The 22,780-nt window shown below is 40.1% G+C and overlaps 1 protein-coding gene across 2 annotated transcripts in view; it reads left to right on the forward strand.

The window, feature by feature from the left end:
* Positions 1-22,780, forward strand: part of Klhl8 (kelch like family member 8) — a 68,849-nt gene that overhangs the window by 37,222 nt on the left and 8,847 nt on the right. For both annotated transcript variants that reach the window (XM_045143985.1, XM_004661600.2), the window contains 6 exons: positions 9,613-10,161; positions 12,685-12,871; positions 17,479-17,622; positions 18,863-18,974; positions 21,781-21,949; positions 22,336-22,495. In XM_045143985.1, coding sequence (XP_044999920.1) covers positions 9,613-10,161; positions 12,685-12,871; positions 17,479-17,622; positions 18,863-18,974; positions 21,781-21,949; positions 22,336-22,495 — 1,321 coding nt within the window. The remainder of the gene's footprint in view (positions 1-9,612; positions 10,162-12,684; positions 12,872-17,478; positions 17,623-18,862; positions 18,975-21,780; positions 21,950-22,335; positions 22,496-22,780) is intronic.

The following is a 22,780-nucleotide window of genomic DNA, read 5'->3' on the forward strand; positions in this document are numbered from 1 at the left end:
CCTTAAATTAGTTTTTGACGATTTCATACATGTATATCATTTCTTTTGATCATATTCATCCCTTGTGACTCTCTTACTCCTCCATTCTTGCTGAATTACTTCTCAACTATACCTCTTCTTACTTTCATGGTATATGTGTCCCACTGAATTTAATTAGGAGTGGTTACATGGGTTGGGGGTTTACTTACTGGAGCAGGATAGGGGAAGTGCTGTGGAATTGCTCTATTGTGGAAATGGCAAAGCCATTGCATTCATGAACTCATAGTAGCTATGGTTACTTGCAGGAGACATGCATTGAGCCTATCAGGATTGTGTTATGGATGGGAGAGAGGTTCACGAAGCTCCACTTTTTGTGAGGAATTATTGGCAATCCAGTGTTCTATTTTTGTTTTATTCATGTGCATCTGTACAGCATTTTCCATATGAGATTTGCAGCTCTTATGTCTCTTAGCTTTGATATGTGTTCTGTTCTTGCTGTCATAAGTTCTCAGAGCACACAGGGTCATAGTAAGTAACTGAGGGTAAGTACAGGTTCAGAGTAGAGGACACTTACCAGAATCCATGAACTGAAAACACAGGCCTTGAGTGGTTACAGACCCAGAATGTCTAGCAGTGTCATAGTACATTGTGGATTACTGGTCAGTCTGCATTCTCCTTTAAAGTTTCACTGTCTAAATGTTATTTCCTAAGATTTGGAGAGAACCAGCGTGTGATTCTAGCTGTATGTGAAATTTAGGCATATATAAATTAAAGGAACACACAAGGTCTTTTTTTTTTTTTATTGTGTGAAACATTTTATTTCTCTTTATTGCTGGATTAAGAACATCTTTCTAGGTCCTCTGAAAACATAAAAACATCATTGCCTCTAATATATCACTTAGTATTTTGCCTCTTTTTAAAAAATTTTTATTAGCATTTTCCATGATTATAAAAAATTCCCATGTTAATCCCCCCCCCCCACTTTCTCCTTTGAAATTCCATTCTCCATCATATTATCTCCCCATCACAATCATTGTACTTACTTATATGCAATACAAGGTCTTTTTATATGGTACATTATGTTTAATTTTATGTCATTGTTCTAATTTTTTAATCCTAGTGTGAAATTCAGTTATCTACACTGGCTTTGGCAAAAATAATGCATATATAATGTAGATAATTTTAATAAGTCATTCAGCATTATCAGTCATTGCATAGAGGCAGATGTAAGAGGATCACTGTGAGTTCAAGACCACTGTAGCAGGCAGATTCAGGTTCACTGAGATGAACTTCCACACCAAGCACAGTTATAGAGGAAGGGATTTATTGAAGCTTACAGATCCAGGGGAAGTTCTATAATGGCAGAAGAAGCTGGCCTGCCTTCACAGGCCCAAGCAGACAGAGAGAGAAGTACACAAGCCTAAAAAGTCAAAAGCCACAGCACACTTCAGGAACTCCAGCTAGGCACACTTTGCATATCTTTAGACTGAAATCTGAAACCCATCACCACAACTTAAGATCCACCCAGTGACATTGCCTCCAGCCAATTAGATAGCAGATGCAAACTACAAACAAACAACTGAATATGTTGGGGGCCATCTATTTTATTCAAACCACCACAGCCACCCTAAGACTACATAGTGAATTCTAGGTCAGCTTGGGCTAGAGTGAGACTTTACCTCAAGAAACCTAAAAAATAAATAAAATAAAATAAAATAGAAAATTTATAATACTTGGTCAGTACCGAATTCATACCAAACTAAGGATTATTTCTTGATTTAAGTTAATTTTCTTTACTAGTGTGTGTCTGTTGTAGAGAGCTTCATGTTGCTGGGATAAACCTCCAGTCCAGACACAGTTACAGGAGCATTGCAGTCAGGTTCACATTACTGGTAGAAATCACCCAACCAAGAGCAGCTTGTGGGACAAAATGAGGTTTATTTTGGCTTACAGGCTTGAGAGGGAAGCTCTATGATGGCAAGAGCAGAGAGTGGACATCACCCCCTTGCCAACATAAGGTGGACAATAGCAACAGGAGAGTGAGCCAAACACTAGCATAAGCCTGCCTCCAACAATACACTGTCTTCTGGAGGTGGTAATTCCCAAATCTCCATCAGCTGGCAATCTAGCATTCAGAAGTTGATATTCATTGGATCTACAACATTTACGAACTTTTTGTTTATTTTTATTTATTTATTTAAGAGCAACAGATAGAGAAGGAGGCAGATGGAGAGAGAGAATGGGCGCACCAGGGCCTCCAGCCACTGCAAACAAACTCCAGACATGTGCGCCCCCTTGTGCATCTGGCTAATGTAGGTCCTGGGGAATCAAGTCTCAAACTGGGGTTCTTAGGCTTCATAGGCAAGTGCTTAACCACCAAGCCATCTCTCCAGCCCAAGAATCTACTACATTTTTCCCACAGCTTTCAGTGGTATAGTTATTTGTCAAAATTTCTAACTGATCAGGTAAGACTAAGTACTCTGAGAGACTTTGGGGAAAGAGTATGTAAATTGCATTATTATGATAGTATACATACTAAAAGATAGAAATGGTAAAATTATCACATTGTAACAATTTCTGACTTGAAAGCAAGATAATCTTAGTCCATTTGTGCTCCTGTAACAAGACACCAGCAGATTTGGTATCTGGAGAGAGGGATGCTCTGTTTCTAAGATGGAACTTGTTTCTGTGTCCTCCAGAGAGAAGGAACCTAGGAGGGTGCACTGTGTCTCACATGGTGGAAAGGTGAAAAGGGGCCAACCAGTTCCCACCAGCTTTTGATGAGCACTGATTCATTCATGAGCTCAGAACCTTTATGATTTGGCTTCCCCCAAAATAAAAAATAAATAAATAAGTAATAAAATGTGGAAACAAGGCCAGATGTGGTGGTGCACGCCTTTAATCTCAGCACTCAGGAGGCAAAGGCAGGAGGATCACCATGTGTTCAAGGCCAGCTTGGGACTACAGAGTGAATTCCAGATCAATGTGGGATAGACTGAGATCCTACCTCTGAAAAACCACAAATAAATAAATAAAATGTGTGAGCATTTAAAATAATCTAGCCAGGCGTGGTGGCACATGTCTTTCATCCCAGTACTCGGGAGGCAGAGGTAGGAGGATTGCCACCCTGAGACTCCATAGTGAATTCCAGGTCAGCCTGGGCTAGAGTGAAACCCTACCTTGAAAAATCAAAAATAAAATAAAATAAAATAATCTAAATGGCTAATATCAAATGGTCAAGTAATTTGTTATATGCACTATAGAACAACATTCAAAGCAAGAGGTTTCAGAAACTTGAAAAACTGCACATTTCAGGAATCTTAGTTCTGTTTCAAGTTGGGTAGAAAACAGTTGGCAGAGAGGGCTGGAGAAATGGCTTAGCTGTTAAGATGCTTGTCTGTGAAGCCTAAGGACCCAGGTTTGATTCTCTAGTACCCACATAAGCCAGATGGATGCACAAGGTGGAGCATGTGTCTGGAGTTCATTTGCAATGGTTAGAGGCCCTGATGTACCCATTCTCTCTCTCTTTTTTTCTCTCTCTCCTCTTCTGTCTCTCAAATAAAATAAATAAATAACTTAAAATTTTTTCTTAAAAAAAATGTTGGAAGCAAATCTACTAACAAGCTGATAGTATTTGAATTGGCTTAAGTGTTCTTCTGTATGCTTCTCTCTGTTTTCTCCTCTTCCCACACTGAGCATGGATTTTCATCAGAGGAAAAGAAAATTAGAAAAAGTAAGTGACCTTTACTGTAGGCCAGTAAATGGTTTACTTGCAAGTTAGAACTGGTGGTGAAAGGAATGTTTGATATTCTTTGTGTCAGCTATAGTTCATGTCATCACATTTAGCAGATCACTTACTGTTTGTTTGTTTTCCTAGGTAGGGTTTCACTCTAGCCCAGGTTGATTTAGAACTCACTCTGTCACCTGAGCTCATGGTGATCTTCCTCCCTAGTGCTGGGAATAAAGGTGTGCACCACCATGCCCAGCCACTTACTGTTTTAAAAAAGTTCTACTTCGTTTGTGATCTAAGTGTTGGATCAGCAATAAAAATGAATAAAAATGAAGCCTGTCCCTCCTCTCCCCACAGCATGGTCAAGGTTCAAGCTAGATGCTCTGCTTGGTTGAATTTTGATCCATAGTGGGCCAGTCTATAGAAAGTCAGTCAGTAGATTGAGCAATAGTTTGTATCTCAAGCTTTTGTTTTTGTTGTTTTGTTTTGTTTTTCAAGGTAGGGAGGGTCTCACTGTAGTCCAGGCTTACCTGGAATTCACTATATAGTTTCAGGGTGGTCTTGAATTCATTGAGATCCTCCTACCTCTGCCTCCCAAATGCTGGGATTAAAGACATGTGCCACCATGCCTGGCTCAAGTTTTTTTTTTTTTTTAAGTAGACAATCATGGGCTGGCAGGATGGCTTAGCAGTTAAGGCACTTGCCTGCAAAGACAAAGGACCCATGTTCAATTCCCCAGCACCCATGATGCCAGATGCACTAGGTGGTGCATGCGTCTGGAGTTTGTTTGCAGTGGCTGGAAGCTGGTGCATCCCCTCTCTCTCAAAAAAAAAAAAAAAAAAAGTAAGGTATATTACTTAAGACTAAAGTTTTTTTTTTTTTTTTTTAAAGTAGACAGTCATGTGGCTATACTAAATATTTTCCTACTTAAGCTTGACATGATTTTCCCTTAGTATCTGAACTATTCATGTGCTCACTGACCTAGGAAAAAAAGGTGAACTAGAAAATTTACTAGTATCAAGAACACACATACATATACCATAGTATTTATTTGCATGGCTTTAAATCACATAGTAATATCTAGTATTTTACAGTTTATACTTTTCACCCAGTTTAAAGCATTAACTACATATCTAATTTCTGATGAAGTGTTTTGGTAATTGATAGTTATTTTTTTGTAGCAGGAAAGGAAAATGTAGAAATAAAATTTAAGGAATGCAATCAAATTATATAACATCAAAAAAGAACGGTGTTTTGAAAAACTAAATTTTCTAACTTCATATTTCATAGACATTAGATTTTGGGGGTAAGGATGGAGACACCAAGACAAATGGCTTTTAAGTTTAAGACTATAAGCATGAGAGCGAAAGAATGGGGGAGGAAGAGGAGAGAGAGAAAAAGGGGTGAGAGAGGAGGAGGAGGAGTTCTCTAGAGAGAGAGAGGGCCCAAGAGACTGAGAAGAGAGAGGCAAAAAGAGGAGAGAAGGGGTATGCAGGCACATGCAACCAGAAAGCCAAGGGAGCCAGAGGACCTGAAAGAGAGGGAAACCACCCTGCGAGGGGCCCTGGGTGATGTGCTGAGGTCAGAGCTGAGTTGGGGTGGCATTCTCTCTTCTCAGCCCAGAGGTATGCTTAATTAGCATAAGAGGAGGGGGCTTCAGAATCCCAGGCTTGGGTGGCTGGGTAAGAGGGGGAAAGGGACAGGTAGAGAGCTCTGGGATTCATAGAATAGACGTGTTGCTCAAGGATCTTTTGAAGTCAAGTTGGATAGTTTTTTCTAAAATGGTACTTTGATGAGGGAGAGTCATGTTTTAGTTTTTTGAATCAAGAGATTAAAATAGAGTCGTAGAGGGATAAAGCCTTATTAAAAGCATCATGAAAATAACTTGCTGGCTCTTGATTTGCATGGCTTGGATGGGAAATCAGTGCTAAAGATAGTGATTCTGGAAATTACATGACCCTGTTTTATGGTATTATGTAATAGAGAGTTGGCAAAGAAATTGAGTAGGTATGTATGAAATTTATAGATATTTACCTAGATAGTAGATCCCAGTGGTGGTATGCTTACATGATTTTTTAGAATATTTTATTTATTTATTTCCAAGAAAACAGAGAGAGAGAGAGAGAGAGAGGGTGCACCATGGCCTCTAGCCATTGCAAACAAATGCCAAATGCATGTAATACTTTGTGCATCTGGCTTTATGTGGGTAAGTGGTGAATTGAACCCAGCTCATTAGGCATTGCAGGAAAGTACCTTAACTACTAAGGCATCTCTCTAGACCCTGCTTACATGATTTTTAAAAGATTATTTTTAGACATTTTTAACATATCTATTTTCAGCAACTGGGCATGGTGGCGCACGCCTTTAATCACAGCACTTGGGAGGCAGAGATAGGAAGATTGCCATGAGTTTGAGGCCACCCTGAGATGATATAATGAATTTAAGGTCAGCCTGAGCTACAGTGAGGTCCTACCTTGAAAAACAAAACAAAAAAATCCATTTTCATACCCTATTGTAGGGATAAAGTGAATTTGAAAACATACTAAGCATAATATTGTAGTTTATATTACAGCTTGAGTCTCAAAAGAATCCAAATCCATCTTCTAAGTTGTGTTTAAAGCTTTTTAAATTTACAGTTTTAATTTTTTGTTTATTTTTATTTATTTATTTGAGACAGAGAGAGAAAGAGGCAGAGAGGGAGAGAGAATGGGCACGCCAGGGCCTCCAGCCACTGCAAACGAACTCCAGACGTGTGCGCCCCCTTGTGCATCTGGCTAACGTGGGTCCTGGGGAATCAAGCCTCGAACCAGAGTCCTTAGGCTTCACAGGCAAGCACTTAACCACTAAGCCATCTCTCCAGCCCTTATTTAAAGTTTTAAGCTTGTGTGACACATAGAAATAATCATCTTATACTTACTGAAATAAGTGGTACTCATATTCTTTTCATATTGATGAAAAGATTAGAGAATGAGTATTTATAAGGAAAACCACTTGTCCATTATAATATCCCCAAGCCTCTTTAGAAAGCCTCATTTTAGAATTAATTCTTGTATAGTAAGACATAGCCATAAAGTTTATATTTTATGTTGAAAATACATAATGACAAGAAGACACAAAGGGTATTGAGAATTTAAGTATGAAATATTAAGCCATAGAAGTAGTAGAAAACTCAGTGAAGTAAAATGTACTTGAATGTTCCCATGTCAAGGAGGGTACTTGTATTTAAGGAAGAAATCATTAAAAAGATTGATTTGATTATATTAAAAGACTATAATGGGGTTATAATCAAAATATAGTATGTACATGCATGAAAATGATCAATAAAAAAGTTACCAAAACCAGCCGGGCGTGTTGGCACACGCCTTTAATCCCAGCACTTGGGAGGCAGAGGTAGGAGGATCGCCATGAATTCAAGGCCACCCTGAGACTACATAGTTAATTCCAGGTCAGCCTGGACCAGAGTGAGACCCTACCTTGAAAAAACAAAACAAAAAAAAAAAGTTACCAAAACTAAAAAAAACCTACAGGACTAGAGATACAGATCAATACAGTTTGTTTGCTGGTTTGATCCCCAGCAAACAAACCAATAAAAAAAATCCTATAGGCAGGAATGAACTGTATAAAAAGAGAAAGTTACAAATTATAACAATTGCCTAATCTATATAGATTCAGGGCTGGGAGATGGCCAGCCGTTAAAGGCTCTTGCTTGCAAAGCCTGTTGTTCCAGCTTCATTTCCCTACTACCCATGCAAAGCCAGATGCACAAAGTGGCACATGCATCTGGAGTTTGTCTACAGTGGCAATGAGCCCTGGTGTGCCCTTTTTCTCTCTCTCTTTACAACAAATTTAAAAAAATATTAAAGAATCTGCCAGGTGTGGTGGTGCCCACCTTTAATCCCAGCGCTCAGGAGGCGAAAGTAGAGGGTTGCTGTGAGTTTGAGGGCAGCCTAGAGTTACACAGTGAGTTCCTGGTCAGCCCAGACTCAAGTGAGAACTTACCTTCAATAAATAAATAAATGTTCTTATACAATAGGAAAAACTCTGCAGTTCATAGAAGAAATATAAATGGCCTCTAAATTTAGTAAAAATTTAATTTTAAGATGAGTGTGGTGGTGCATGCCTTTAATCCCAGCACTCGGTAGGCAGAGGTAGGAGGATTGCCATGAGTTCAAGGTCACCTTGAGATTACATAGTGAATTTCAGGTCAGCCTGGGCTAGAGTGAGATCCTACCTCGAAAAACCAAAATAAATACATAAACTAGTTTTAGTAAAGATAGACTAAGATAATAAGTTAATACATAGAACATAATACCAGTACTATATGTAGCTCAGAAAGGAACAGTTTGGCAATATATGCTTACCCTATATCTATCCTTTTTTCTTCTTCCCTGAGACAGGCTCAGTGTGTGCCTCCGGCTACACAGGTTCGCCGCACCAACCTCCTGAGTGCCGGGATGGCTAGAGTGTGCCACCATCCCTGGTTCTGTGCCTTCCCTTTGAAGGAGTGTGTCTATTTATAGTTTATCTGTGAGAAATGCTAGAGAATGTGAATGAGTCAGTAACAAAGAAGGTCACTACTGTGTTTTTGTAATGGAATACTGTTTTATAATGTAACTTGTCAGTAATTAAGTTCTAAAATTTTAATGTCTTACTGCTTTTAGAGAAATAGGTCATCTCAAAATAATTTAAATAAAAAATGCTAGAAGACCCAGTTTCACTCATAATGAATCTGTGCTTCTGTTTTCTGGTGCATAAGTTGAAGATGATAATAGTGCCTGCTGCTCATAGAAGTGTTGTGGTGGTTCAGGTGTCCACATATGAAGAACATTTAGAAGTTCTCACACATGTGCAGGTGGAGCTTGCTGCCCATCTTACTGGTTCACTAAGTGTTCCTCAAAAATGAGGTAATGAGGGACAGGAGAGGTGGCTCAGCAGTAAAGGCACTTGTCTGCAAAGTCTAATGACCCAGGTTAAATTCCCTAGTACCCACCTAAAGGCAGATGCACAAAGTGGCACATGCCTCTTGAGTTCTTTTGCAGTAGCTAGAGTCCCCGGTGCGACCATTCTCTCTCTCCCTCCTTGCAAATAAATAAATAAAATAGGTTTTAAAGAGGTAATGAAAAAAACCTCATAGTTCATTGTTTGTTCACTACACATATCTAGGAGGTAAGTGGTAGGGCTGGAGAGATGGCCCCGTTCAATGGAAAAAGTTTGGAGGAGGCTGTAGTGCCAGTGTCTGTAATCTCAGCCTCCTAGAGCAAGAAAGACGATGGAGACAGAACCACCCAGACGCTCACCGGCCAGCTAGCCTGGTGAGTGCAGTGGTAAACCCTGCCTCCAACAAGATGAAAGCCAAAAGTGACACTGAACCTCCACGCACACCCCATGGCATGTGTGTGCCTGTATTATACATGTGAACACACACCGACATACACGTACCAGAGAGAGAGAGAGAAAGAAATGGCTAATGTGGAAGATAAAAATTGCCTGGCTTTGAGGCTGGAGAGATGGCTTAGCAGTTAAGTGCTTGCCTGTGAAGCCTAAGGACCCCGGTTCAAGGCTCAATTCCCCAGGACCCACATTAGCCAGATACATAAGGGGGCACATGTGTCTGGAGTTCATTTGCAGTGGCTGGAGGCCCTGGCGCACCCATTCTCTCCATATATATTTGCCTCTTTCTCTCTCTGTTTGTTGCTCTCAAATAAGTAAATAAAAATGAACAAAAAAAATTAATTGCCTGGCTTTAAAGACACTGGCCTAGATTGAATGTGAAATAACCAATGGATTGTATTACAAATGCTCTAAATTGTCTGCCTTTTGTTCTTGCTTCTAACATATGTTTTCTGCTTGATTTGAAGCAGACTTTGATGTGAAACTGTATTTTCTTGGTTTGTTTTGGACAGGTTGGCTCAAAACTAATCTCTTGTCACAAATTGGTATTGGCGTGTGTGATTCCCTACTTCAGAGCCATGTTTCTTTCTGAAATGGCTGAAGCCAAGCAAACGCTGATTGAGATTAGAGATTTTGATGGTGATGCAATTGAAGACTTGGTGAAGTTTGTCTATTCTTCACGACTCACTTTGACGGTTGACAACGTCCAGCCTCTCTTATATGCAGCCTGTATTCTTCAGGTTGAACTGGTGGCCAGAGCTTGTTGTGAATACATGAAGTTACATTTTCATCCTTCCAATTGCCTGGCAGTCAGAGCCTTTGCCGAGAGCCACAATCGAATAGACCTGATGGACATGGCCGATCAGTATGCCTGTGAACACTTTACTGAAGTAGTGGAGTGTGAAGACTTTGTAAGTGTGTCACCTCAGCACCTTCATAAGCTTTTGTCCTCCAGTGATCTAAATATTGAAAGCGAAAAGCAGGTCTATAGCGCTGCCATCAAATGGCTTCTTGCCAATCCTCAGCATCATTCCAAATGGCTGGATGAAACACTTGCGCAGGTAGGGCTGGAGTAAGATGGTGTGTGGAAATACACTGACATGGAGGCAAATCAACATGTTTCTTTTATTGTGAACAGCAGTGTGAAGGAGTGTAGAAGCCAGCAGTGTCATGCAGGCTGAAAACAGCATTACAGTTAACTCGTACCTTCCTGCGCTGCATAAAGATATGTCTGAATTTGTTACACTTAAATGATTTTTAAATATTGATTTGAAATTCTAGTGACATATATTCTTGCTAGCTCAAAACTGTTTTAAGTAAACAGCTCTAACATGATCTAATTTATAACTTATGCAATGAAGTTTCTAAACTTTAATGAACTTATTTGTAGTTCTGTTGCATTGAGATTTATTTTGTGAAGAACTATAAAACATCACTTTTCTTTTTTTTGTTTTTGTTTTTCGAAGTAGGGTCTCACTCTGGTCCAGGCTGACCTGGAATCAACTCTGTAGTCTCAGGGTGGCCTTGAACTCACGGCGATCCTCCTACCTCTGCCTCCCGAGTGCTGAGATTAAAGGCGTGCGCCACCACGCCCGGCCACTTTTCATTTTCATTGCTTACCATACTTTGATTATTTCTAAACATCAGAACTGTGTCTATTATGATATTACTTTAAAAAAGTATTTTCAGCGGGTACACTGGACAAGGAGCTCCTCTGGAGTTTGTCATATCGTTTTGTTCATTTTTTCTCCCTCCCTTTTCCTTTCCTGCAACTTTTTTCATCTTTTGTTTTTCTTCTCTCCTTTTCATTTATATCTGAGAAGTAAAATGATGCTATATAAAAAAGAAATGTTCTTATCTGCTCCCCCCCCACCAGATTATGTGCTTTAAAATTTTTGTGTTCAATAAAAGCATTGGCTTGGGGCTGGGGATGTAGTCTTGTTGGTAGTGCTTGCGTGGCGTCACAAAGCCATGAGTTTCATCTTCAGCACAGCCTAAGCAGTGACCCGTGCCTGTAATCAGGAAATGGAGGCAGGGCATCCTCAGCCACATAGTGATTTTTGAGGCCAGCCTGGGCTACATGAGCTCCTGTCTCAAAAAAAAAAAAGGTAATTGGGTAGTTACGGCATTTTTTAAATGTCTGTGTGTGTATGCGTGTATATGTACGAGTGTATGTGTATGCATGCTTCTGGAGGTCAGAAGGCAATCTCAGGTGTCTTTCTTTTGAGACAGTCTCATTGCCTGGGAGCTCACTAATATGGCTAGACAAGCTGACTAGTGAGCTCCATCGCCCCAGTGCTGAGATTACAGGTACACACCACCGCACCTGGCCTTTTCACCTCGGTACTGGGGATTGAACTCAGATCTTCAAGTTTGCAAGGCAAGCACTTAACCGACTAAGCCATCACTCTAGTTCCAATTGTTGATTTGAAAGAGAATCTCTTTATTTTTTTGTTAATTTTTAGTTATTTATTTGAGAGCAACAGAGAGAGAGAAAGAGGCAGATATACATAGAGAGAGATAATGGGCACACCAGGGCCTCCAGCTATTGCAAACGAACTCCAGATGTGTACGCCCCCTTGTGCATCTGGCTAACACGGGTCCTGGGGAATCAAGCCTTGAACTGGGGCCCTTAGGCTTCACAGGCAAGCGCTTAACCACAAGCCATCTCTCCAGCCCGAGAATCTCTTTTATGTAGCCCAGGCTGGCCTAATATTCAGCAAGGCTCACCTCAAACAATCCTCTTATCTCAATTGGGCTTAAAGACATGAGCTACCATGCCCAGTTATGCAAATTTTAAATAAAAGTTTTTAATAGCATTATCAAAATTGAACAGAGGGCTGGAGAGATGGCTTAGTGGTTAAGGCATTTGCCTGCAAAGCCCAAGGATCCAGGTTCAGTTTTCCAGGTCCACATAAGCCAGATACACAAGGTAGCTCATGCATCTGGAGTTTGTTTGCAGTGGCTAGAGGCCCTGGTGTGCCCATTCCCTCCCTCCCTCCCTCTCTCTCCCATAATGTTCATAAATGAACATTTATGAAAAATTTAACAGATGTTAAGAACAAAATTGTGGTAATAATTGGACTGATTTTTGTAAGTACATGTAGCAATAGTCTTATCTGGTGTTGGTTTCATGGTGCTGGAGTTTAGATCCAGGGCTTTGAACATGCCAGGAAAATGCTCCACCATGAAATTACTTACTTAGTTCATAGGTAAACCATAGTTTGTATGTGTGTGGTATGTACGTGTATTTGTGGAAGGGGCACCTGTTATATGTCTTCAGGTGTCTTCATCAATCACATCCCACCCTGTTTATCTGAGGCAAGGGTCTCCCACTGAAGCTGGAACTCACTGATTAGACTAGCTGGCCTGCAGGCTCCCTGGGTCCTCTTATCTCTAGTCCCTGTGGTTTGGACTACAGGTTCATGCACCACTGTGCCGGCTTTTATGTAAGTTCTTGTGGATCTGAATGCAGGTCCTTACACTTGCACAGCAGGCATTTTTGAACCTGCTGCAATGAAAGTAGAAGGTGAACATTTGGTTTGCACTTAAGTTTTCTATCACAACTTTATTCATGATCTTAGGTTCGTCTGCCACTATTGCCAGTTGATTTTCTTATGGGTGTTGTGGCAAAAGAACAGATTGTCAAGCAAAATCTAAAATGTAGAGACTTACTGGATGAAGCAAGAAATTACCACCTTCATTTGAGTAGCAAAGCAGTACCTGACTTTGAATACTCTGTTCGGACTACGCCAAGGAAGCAGACTGCTGGTAATTAACTCACTTATTTCATCAACTTGCCTGGAAGCATACATACATACCTGAATTCCCTAAGGTAATAATTGGTAAGTTTGTTTGCTACACAAAATTTGGATAGTTCTACCAGCAAGGGGTGTTTTTTCAGTTCTTTTCTGAAACGCGATCTCAGTGTGTAGCACAGACTGGCCTCAGACTCACAACCCTCCCTCAGCCTCTCACCGCGGAGATCATAGGCACGAACCGCCACTCCTGGCTCCAGCAAGCCCTGTTTCTAAACCACGAGTTTGACACAGTCTACAAGAAATAGCTTTTCCTTTGTGATCATCCCTGATTTTTCTTCGCAGAATTAGCTCCTTTATTCATGCCTTTGCAGTGCTTTGCTTGAACTTCTTTTGCTATGTTAGGTAATCTGGGTATTTGGCATATCTTGAGTTCTTAAGAGCTGGCTAAGGTTCTTTAAGGCTTGTATCGCTGGTGCCAAGCATGAGCTTGACACATATTCCATAGTTCAATATTTGGGACTGAGGTTATAGCTCAGTTGGTAGAGTGCTTGCCTAGCATGCAGGAAGCCCGGGGTTCCATCCTCGGTGCCACATAGACACTGGGTGTGGTAGCACATGCCTGTAATCCCAGCACATGTTCCAGTATTTGTAGCGTGTTACCAAATCAAAAGAAAGGCACCTAACATTGGTCACAGGATCTAAAGCTTACATTTCACGAGGAGTGTGGCTTTACTTTTAGTTGATAAAATTGTTGGACCCTATACCCCTAAGAAAATAGTTTATGGTCACAAGCACATACTTACACATATGCACACACACTCATATGTATGTATGTGTATATTGATGGTTATATAATTATTGTTTTGAGACAAAGACTTATGCAGCACAGGGCTGGCCTCAAACTCCCTATATAGCACACATTGACCTTGAACCCTGATCCTTCTGCCTCTGCCTCCCAAGGCTGGAATCATAAGTGTGTATCTCTATGCCTGATTCATTTATCACTTGAGGAATGAAAGAATGTAAATGAAGACCATCAACTTAGAAAAAGAAACTCTGGGCTGGAGAGATGCCTTAGTGGTTAAGGTGCTTGCCTGCAAAGCCCAAGGACTCAGGTTTGATGGCCCAGTGCCCACATAAGCCAGATGCACATGGTGGGACATATATCTGGAGTTGGTTTGCAGTGGCAGGAGGCCCTGATGTGCCATGCTGCTCTCTCTCCCCCTGCCCCTCAGAAAAATAAATACGAAATATTAAAAGAAAAAGGAATACTGAGTAGACTTCTTGTGTACATCCTGCTAATGCCTGGTTACCAGGTGGCGAGCTTTGTGCGGCAGCCTGACAGCAGAAGGCAGCACATCTGATCTCAGAGCTGCAGTCTCCCTCACACACACTGACCAGGAAGGTATTAGTTCTTCAAAGGAATAATAAGTTTTGAATGGAGCAAAGTAGGTTTATTGAGAAAAAAAGTGTAAAAGCCCCAGAGTGTCAGGGCAAACATGCTTGGGATATCAGCTGGCATCCAAAAAAGAGAAAGAAAGGAAAAAAGAAAATGTTACACTTTGTGACAGAACTCAGAGAGTCAGGCAGAGAGGGTCTATGAGCAAAATACCTAAATAATTATTTTAACATGAAAAGGGCTGTCATTTACTACCCTTTTTATATGTTAATGAAAATAATTAGAATTTTTAGGTATAGATTTTTATTTTTAATTGTGAATCCTATTTCATAAATTAAAGGTTTTTTTTTTTTCTTCCTTCCCAAGGCAGGGTCTCATTATAACCTATGCTTAACTAGAATTAACTCTGTACCTCCAGGCTAGCTTCAAATCCACAGTGGTTCCTCCTACCTTAGCGTCCTGAGTACTGGGATTAAAGGAGTTCTCTCCCACTCTGGGCTCTTAATTTAAGCTATTTGATGAAATTTATAAATTGTTTGTTTTCTTCTGGGGATTGAGCCAGGACCTTGTGCATGCTAAGTAAGCACTCTTCAAACCCAGATTTGAATTCAACATCTTAGCAGGCAAAGTTGTATGTCAAAATATACTAGACACTCATAAGCATGGTCTCACATGACCACAAAAAATTTACATAGTAGATTTTAACAAAGGAGTCAGGCTTCATATCAGGAAGATGGTGTTACTCCATTTTATGGTTGAGAAGACTAAGAATTAGGCCGAGTTTACTAAAACCACACAGAAATAAATAAAAAACAAAATGCCCTGCCGGAGAGATGGCTTAGTGGTTAAGCACTTGCCTGTGAAGCCTAAGGACCGCAGTTTGAGGCTCAATTCTCCAGGACTCACATTAGCCAGATGCACAAGGGGCGCACGCATCTGGAGTTCATTTGCAGTGGTTGGAGGCCCTGGCGTGCCCATTCTCTCTGTCTTTTTCTCTCTCTGTCTGTTGCTCTCAAATAAGCAAATAAAAATAAACAAAAAAAAAAAAAGAAAGAAAATGCTATCAAAGAGTAAAATTACATTTTGGGATTATAAGTCCAGCAAAGCCATTACATATTTGTCTCATTTCTAAGTCTTTTAAGTTCTTTATTATAAACAGTTTGCATAATCTTTAAACTTTCTTTTAACTTTAAGCTTCTCTGACTTACAGTGTTGAGTTAGTTAGAAAAGAAAAAAAAAAAGTGGTTAATTCCATCCATTTATGCACTCATTTGGCAAATATTAAGTGCCTGCTATGGGGCAGGCTTTGGAATAGCCATTAGAATGGAAGCATACGGAACATAGACACCCCTATTAGGAGGGATTTGTGGTTTAGTGTAAAGAAAGAGATATTTGGATAAACTTAATAAAGTATTACAGGTGCTTTGCTACAATCACAAAGTATAGTGGGATGCAGAAAGGAAAAAGAGTGAATATTTTTACCCTGAAAGGGTCAGGATAGTTGGATTTTTTTTTTTTTTTTTTTTTTGGATGTCAATGAGGAGCAAAGGTATTCAGTTCACTTTATCTTTATGGAATACCTGGTTCATGCCAGATACTGTGCTAGTCTTTGTTAGTACAGAAATGTCAAAGTGTGCCTAGTTTAGAGGTGACAGTTGTCAGCATAATAGAGTGCTTCAGTAGTGGGATAAAACCCAGGGCCTAGGAACCCTAGGAAAGTGTTCTAACACTGAGCCACTCCTCCAGCCCTAAGCCTTTACCTTGATGGAAGTGGTCACCCTTGGACCAGCAGCATTAGCATTTACTTGAGAACATGTTCGAAACTGAAGAAACTGAGAAACCGAAGGTCAGATCCTATAAGCTGTCCTTAATGCCCTTTGATTTTTTGAATCACACTAAAATCGGAGTTCAAAAAATCTGTGGTCAATACATGTAATCATTGTTATAATTCAGTGGTATTTGCTAAAGTATTTTTTTTTAATTTTTTATTTATTTATTTATTAGAGAGCGACAGACAGAGAGAAAGACAGATAGAGGGAAAGAGAGAGAATGGGCGCGCCAGGGCTTCCAGCCTCTGCAAACGAACTCCAGACACGTGCGCCCCCTTGTGCATCTGGCTAACGTGGGACCTGGGGAACCGAGCCTTGAACCGGGGTCCTTAGGCTTCACAGGCAAGCGCTTAACCGCTAAGCCATCTCTCCAGCCCAGTATTTTTTTTTTAATGGAAGTAATGGAAAGCGGTTGATAGAGCCTTTAATTATTCTGTTAACAGCCTGAAAGCACAATGGTTTCTAAGTTGACAGAGAGGTCAGACTTTTGTGGTGCTGTAATTGAGCACCAGCTGATGAAGACATGAATCAAGAGAGGCAGTGATAATGAACAGGGCTGCGGGGAACTGCAGGGAAAGAAGAGGTTGTCTAGATAGGCACAGAAAGATCCTTTGCACATACTAGGTTTGAGCATCTGTGGGACTTTGAGGAAATGTGGTTTAGAAATGTGGACTGGAAAAAAGATAATACCGATAATATTTAAAAGCAAAGAGTGAAGCATGGTGTGGTGGTGCACACCTTGGATCGCAGCACTTGGGAGGCTGAGGTAGGAGGATCACTGTGAGTTCAAGACCAGCCTGGGACTACATAGTGAATTCCAGGTCAGCCTGGGCTAGACTCTCCCTTGGGAAAAAAAAAATGAAAGAGTAAGCTAGCTGTGTGAATATAAAGTATGTGAGAGAAAGAGGGTATGCTCGATCTTACATGAACCAAGAAAGGAAGGAATTTCCAACAACCAGGGTGGTACACTTCCGATACTGTGTTTGCGTTCAGTGAGGAATAGATTAATGGAGAAGCTGAGACAGATGGTCCTACTGTTGCCCTGCCTCCTGTTCTACTTGCAGTGTGCTAAATAAACTTGTCCTTTTTCCAAAAAACCAAATCAAACCAGTAATTGATTTTGTTTTGACCTTAGCCAGAACAATTTTAATGAGTGAACCATTTTTGTAATGGGGTATTAGCAAGGAGAGACAACTGATGAATCTTACTCTTTGCAAAGTTCAAGTAAAGGGGAGGAAGAAAATTCATACAATCACATGGACTAATATCCAAATGATTCATATTTTTAGTAGTACCCCAAAACCTTACTCCCCGAATGTTTTTCCACTCTAATTTGAAGAATTTGAAAGCTGCAATGTTGATCTTTATCTCTTGTGGTTTTACCTGTAGGTGTGCTGTTCTGTGTAGGAGGCCGGGGTGGATCTGGTGACCCCTTTCGTAGTATTGAATGCTATTCTATCAACAAAAACAGTTGGTTCTTTGGACCAGAAATGAATAGCCGAAGGCGACATGTGGGTGTAATCTCTGTGGAAGGTGAGTTTGTTGTCTAAATCATATTACATGAACCATGGTACTTTTATTAATTACTTAAGCTTTGAAATTTTTTGTGCAAGGAAATTGCTTAATTGTAAAATATCTTTGATATAGAGATTAAAGATTTAGGTAATGATTATTTACTAGCTTTCTGTCCATAGATGCTCAGCATAAAGGCATAAAAATATAGAGATGAAGGCTGGAGGGATGGCTTAATGGTTAAGGCATTTGCCTGCAAAGCCCAAGGACCTAGGTTCAACTCCCCAGGACCCACATTAGCCAGATGCACAATGGGGCACACGTGTCTAGAGTTCATTTGCAGTGGCTAGAGGCCCTGGCATGCCCATTCATATTCTCTCCCCCCCACCCCATCTCCCTCTTTCTCTGTCAAATAAATAAATAAAAATTAAGAAAATACAGAGGTGAACAGCGGGGAAAAGAGAAAGGATGAATTAAACTCTTCTGGCCAGACATGGTGACACACGTTTGTAAATTCATTTAGGAGGCTGAGACAATAGGATTTTGAGTTCAAGGCCAACCTGAGCTATGTGGCAAATCCTTGTTTCAGAACATCAAGGGCTAGGGATGGAGCTCAGTTGGGTATCTTCCTAATCTGCAATGCTTTGGGTTTGACAATACTTATTAATTATTATTAAAATATTTTTATATTTTCAAAAAACTGTCCTCATATAATAGAGGAAAGGTGATGTTCAAAAACTTTCTCACAATTTGTCTAGGCTTATGAAATAAATTCCTTTTTAGTAACAAGTTAAAAATCTAATTTTAGTAATTATATGATATGGAATAGCTGATGTGGGGCTGGAAATATAGCTCAGTGGTAGAATACTGTTTTTCCTACTTTCTGTATTTACTTTTGTTTCAGCTAGAAAGGTTTGTATTTAGTTTCATATTTTCTTGTTATAAACATTTTTCTACTATACTAAACATTTTTGAAAGCAGTACTAGTAATTTCATCTGTATAATAAAAAGATGGGAAATCCAAGACAGTGGTGTTAGAATGCATTTGCATATAATACAATAGCTTTACATAGAACAGCATGTTTAGTGAAAGCTTACATTGGTTTTCATTTGACTACTGAAATGACTGTGATATAATGTTGAACAACAGTTATGAAGAATTAACTTCTTATGATATTCTAATTACATGCTGTCCAAAAACAAATAACATCAATAGAATCAGTCTGTTGACAATAAGATGCAAGCATGTCTTTATGTGTAGGTAAAGTGTATGCAGTAGGTGGACATGATGGAAACGAACATCTGGGAAGCATGGAGATGTTTGATCCTCTCACTAATAAGTGGATGATGAAGGCATCCATGAATACTAAGAGGTGGGTCAGTGTGGAAATGTCTTTGGAATTGTTAATGGCAAACAAAAGATCTTATTTTAATGTTTTTTTTTCTACTTTTAATAATGAATGCACAATGACAGCTTTTCCTGCTTAAGAATGGAATCTTGTTATTACTCTTAGTTACAGTTCTCACTTGTACTTGAACATTTCTGCTAGGTCTGATTTTGTTTGTTTGTTTTGGGGGTAGGGCCTCATTCTAGTGCAGGCTGACCTGGAACTCACTCTGTAGTCCCAGGTTGCCTTTGAACTCACACCTATCCTCCTACCTCTCCTGTGCTAGGAATAAAGATGTGGGCCACCATGCTCAGCCATTTCTGCTTATTTGAAAACTTATTTAAGAGGCTGGAGAGATGGCTTAGAAGCTAAGGCATTTGCCTGCAAAGCCACAGGACCCAGGTTAAATTCCTCAGGACCCATGTAAAGCCAGATGCAAAAGGTGGCAATGTGTCTGGAGTTCATTTATGGTGGCTGAAGATCCTGGCGCATGCATTCTCTCTCTCTCTATCTGCCCCCCCAAATAAATAAATAATTTTTAAAAAGTTATTTAAGAGCTGGAGAGATGGCTTACTGGTTAAGACCATGAAGCCTAAGGACCCAAGTTCAATTCCTCAGTCCCCATGTAAGCCAGATACATAAGGCGGCGCATGCTTCTGAAGTTTTACAGTGGCTCTAGGACCTAGCATGCCCATTCTCTCTCTATATGTCCCCCTCACATAAATAAATATTTTTTAAAAACTTACTTAAAACATTTTTAGGATTTCTTTCAGGAAGTTTGCTTTGCAAAAAAAGAAAGAAAAGAGTGAGTTGTTATGCATCCATAGTTCTCTCTAAGGTGCATCAAAGCTCTGAGCTCCATCTCTAGCACTGCCCGAAAATGAGACAATTTAGAATGGAACGGAACATGGAGGGACATTGCCATCTAACGTTCTGTTCTTGGTTAATTTAACAAAGTGTTTTCAGCTGGCTTCAAATTAATGTATTAGAGCATGAAAACTTACTATTGGAAAGAGGGGATTCCGTCGAGGAGGAATTCAGGAGTGGGCAAAGGGAGGGTGGTGGGCGGGGACTGTGAGCACGATATATTGTCTATACATGCGGAAGCTGTTAACAGTATGTTTAAATGTGAGATAAAAATTAGAAGGGAGCTCTACTGTAGAGGGCTTTTTAAGTCTTTTTTCTCATGAGAAAGGATCTTAAGGAAAAAGAAAACACTAATACTAAAATAATTACCTCTCATTATCTACAGCTGACATTTTTTTTTTTAACGAGAAGCCCAACAGACTGTCTTGTTTTTGTTTTGTTTTGTTTTTAATGAGAGAGAGAGAGAGCAAGAGAATTGGTCTGCCAGGGCCTCCAGCCACTGTAATCGAACTCCAGATGCGTGCACCACCTTTGCACATGTGAAATCTTGCACATGCGTTCACCTTTTGCATGTGGCTTACATAGAATCTGGGGAGTTGAACATATGTCCTTAGGCTTCACAAGCATGCATGTGCCTTAAGCACTAAGCCATCTCGCCATCCCTTCAGCTGTCATTTTAATAATATAATAGTGCTTACTTTGTGCTACATGGTACACAGAAATAACTTAAATTTTAATGCATCAATTAAATTGAAGTGGGTGTAGATATCCCAAAGCCCTTACTTTCTCTTTATACCCTGTCTCTTTGGTGGGCTATATCCAGTTTGTTTAAGCCAAAGATTGAAAGAAGCCACTCAATCAAAATAGCAGTTGGATTTCTTTAAACTTTAAGCCATGTCCAGTTTTTTTTTTTTTTTTTTTTTGAGGTAGGGTTTCACTGTCACCTGGGCTGACCTGGAATTCACTGTGTAGTCTCAGGTTGGCTTGAAACCCACCATGATCCTCCTACCTCTGCCTTCTGAGTGCTAGGATTAAAGGCGTGCACCACCATGCCCCCGACCTAATGACCAGCTTTTACATGAGTACCAGGGATCAAGATCAGGTCCTCAGGCTGGCACAGCAAGTGCTCTTAGCCACTGAGCATCTCCCTAGTCCTAGAATAGTTCTATTTTTTAGTAGTTATATTTTAATTTGTAAGCAGAGAGAGACATAGAATGGACACACCAAGGCCTCTTGCTGCTGCAGACAAACTCTAGATGCATAAGTCAGTGAATCTGGCTGTACATTGGGTACTGCAAAACTGAACCCTGGCCACTAGGCTTTGCAGGCAAGTGCCCTAACTACTTAACCATCTCTCCAGCATAATAGTTTCATTTTTGATGGCTTATGATAGGAAAACAAGTGTTCTTTTGTGTGGAAGTGTAATGAAATCCTACAACAGAACGAGCTCTGTGATTACATAGATTCAGAAATAACACTGGTTCTGACCTGCACTGTGTACCCTTCTCTATCCACCCATTCCTCTGAGTTGTGCAACTCAGTGTTCACTAATTGAATATTTTGCACTTTGTTGAGTGTTGACTTGTTATTCTGAATCTAGGGCTGAGGTTGTAGCTCAGTTAAGTAAAGAGCATCTTAGTGTTTGCAAGGTTCTGGGTTTGACCCCCAGCACCAGAAAAGCAAGAAAAGAAAATGAGCTTGATGAGAGTTCAGGCCTTCCGGTGTTGGCTGTCTGCTGTGCAACTGTAAGAGATCTACACACCTAGAATTACGCATCTGTGCCGGAGCTTTGCTAAATCAAAATAATGGAAAGAAACTACATACGTGGGAAGTTATCTTTATAAATGCCTTGTAGTAACCAATTTTCTTTGCTATCATTCTCTGGAAATAAGTTCAGATGCTCAAGTGTGTTTTGTTTTTGCAGGCGAGGAATTGCCTTGGCCTCCTTAGGAGGCCCAATTTATGCAATTGGAGGGTTAGATGACAATACCTGCTTCAGTGATGTGGAGAGATATGACATAGAATCTGACCAGTGGAGTGTAGTAGCACCGATGAATACCCCCCGTGGAGGAGTTGGCTCTGTGGCTTTAGTAGTAAGTGACACCACAACTTGGCCATTGAAATGTATTATATCACATCCATAATCAAACCAAGTCTGATCTGCAAATGTGTAGGTACTTACTAAATAACATATGGTTTCATGAACTATTCCTTTCTTGCACATTCTAGTCTTCTGTTAGGAACATAGAGAAATCAATTCAAAAATCTAATGTTGGGCTGGGAAAAATGCCTCTGCAGTTAAGGCACTTGTAGGCAAAGCCTACCTGCCTGGCCTCAGTTTCCCCATCACGCAAGTAAAGGTAGATGGGCATTCATTTTCAGCTACGAGAGACCCTGGCATGTACACACACACACACACACATATGGAAACAAAAATTGTAAAACTCTAATGTAATAAGTTTTCACTTTTTCCATTTAGAACCATGTTTATGCAGTGGGGGGCAATGACGGAGTTGCTTCTTTATCCAGCGTGGAGAGGTATGACCCACATCTGGATAAGTGGATAGAAGTTAAAGAAATGGGTCAGCGAAGAGCAGGCAATGGAGTTAGTGAGCTTCATGGTTGTTTATATGTTGTTGGTAAGTAGGCTTATATTTCTCGGGTTTAGTATATCAAGACATACAACAAGCCTAATAATGGTACCAAATTGCCTGTACTTGCAGAATAGAAACTAATTTTTTTTTAAAAAGACATACAACAAACTATCGAACAACACAATCACAGAAATTTTTTATGAGGTCTAACCGTTAGTGGAATCAGTCCTGAGAGGTGCTTTTGAATTCTAAAGGTTGACATTAGTGTTCCCTAAATTAGAGCTAATTTAAATCATCACCTTTCATGTTTAAAAGCTGTACATCCATAGT

Source organism: Jaculus jaculus, chromosome 2 (assembly GCF_020740685.1).
Source record: "Jaculus jaculus isolate mJacJac1 chromosome 2, mJacJac1.mat.Y.cur, whole genome shotgun sequence".
NCBI lineage: Eukaryota > Metazoa > Chordata > Mammalia > Rodentia > Dipodidae > Jaculus > Jaculus jaculus.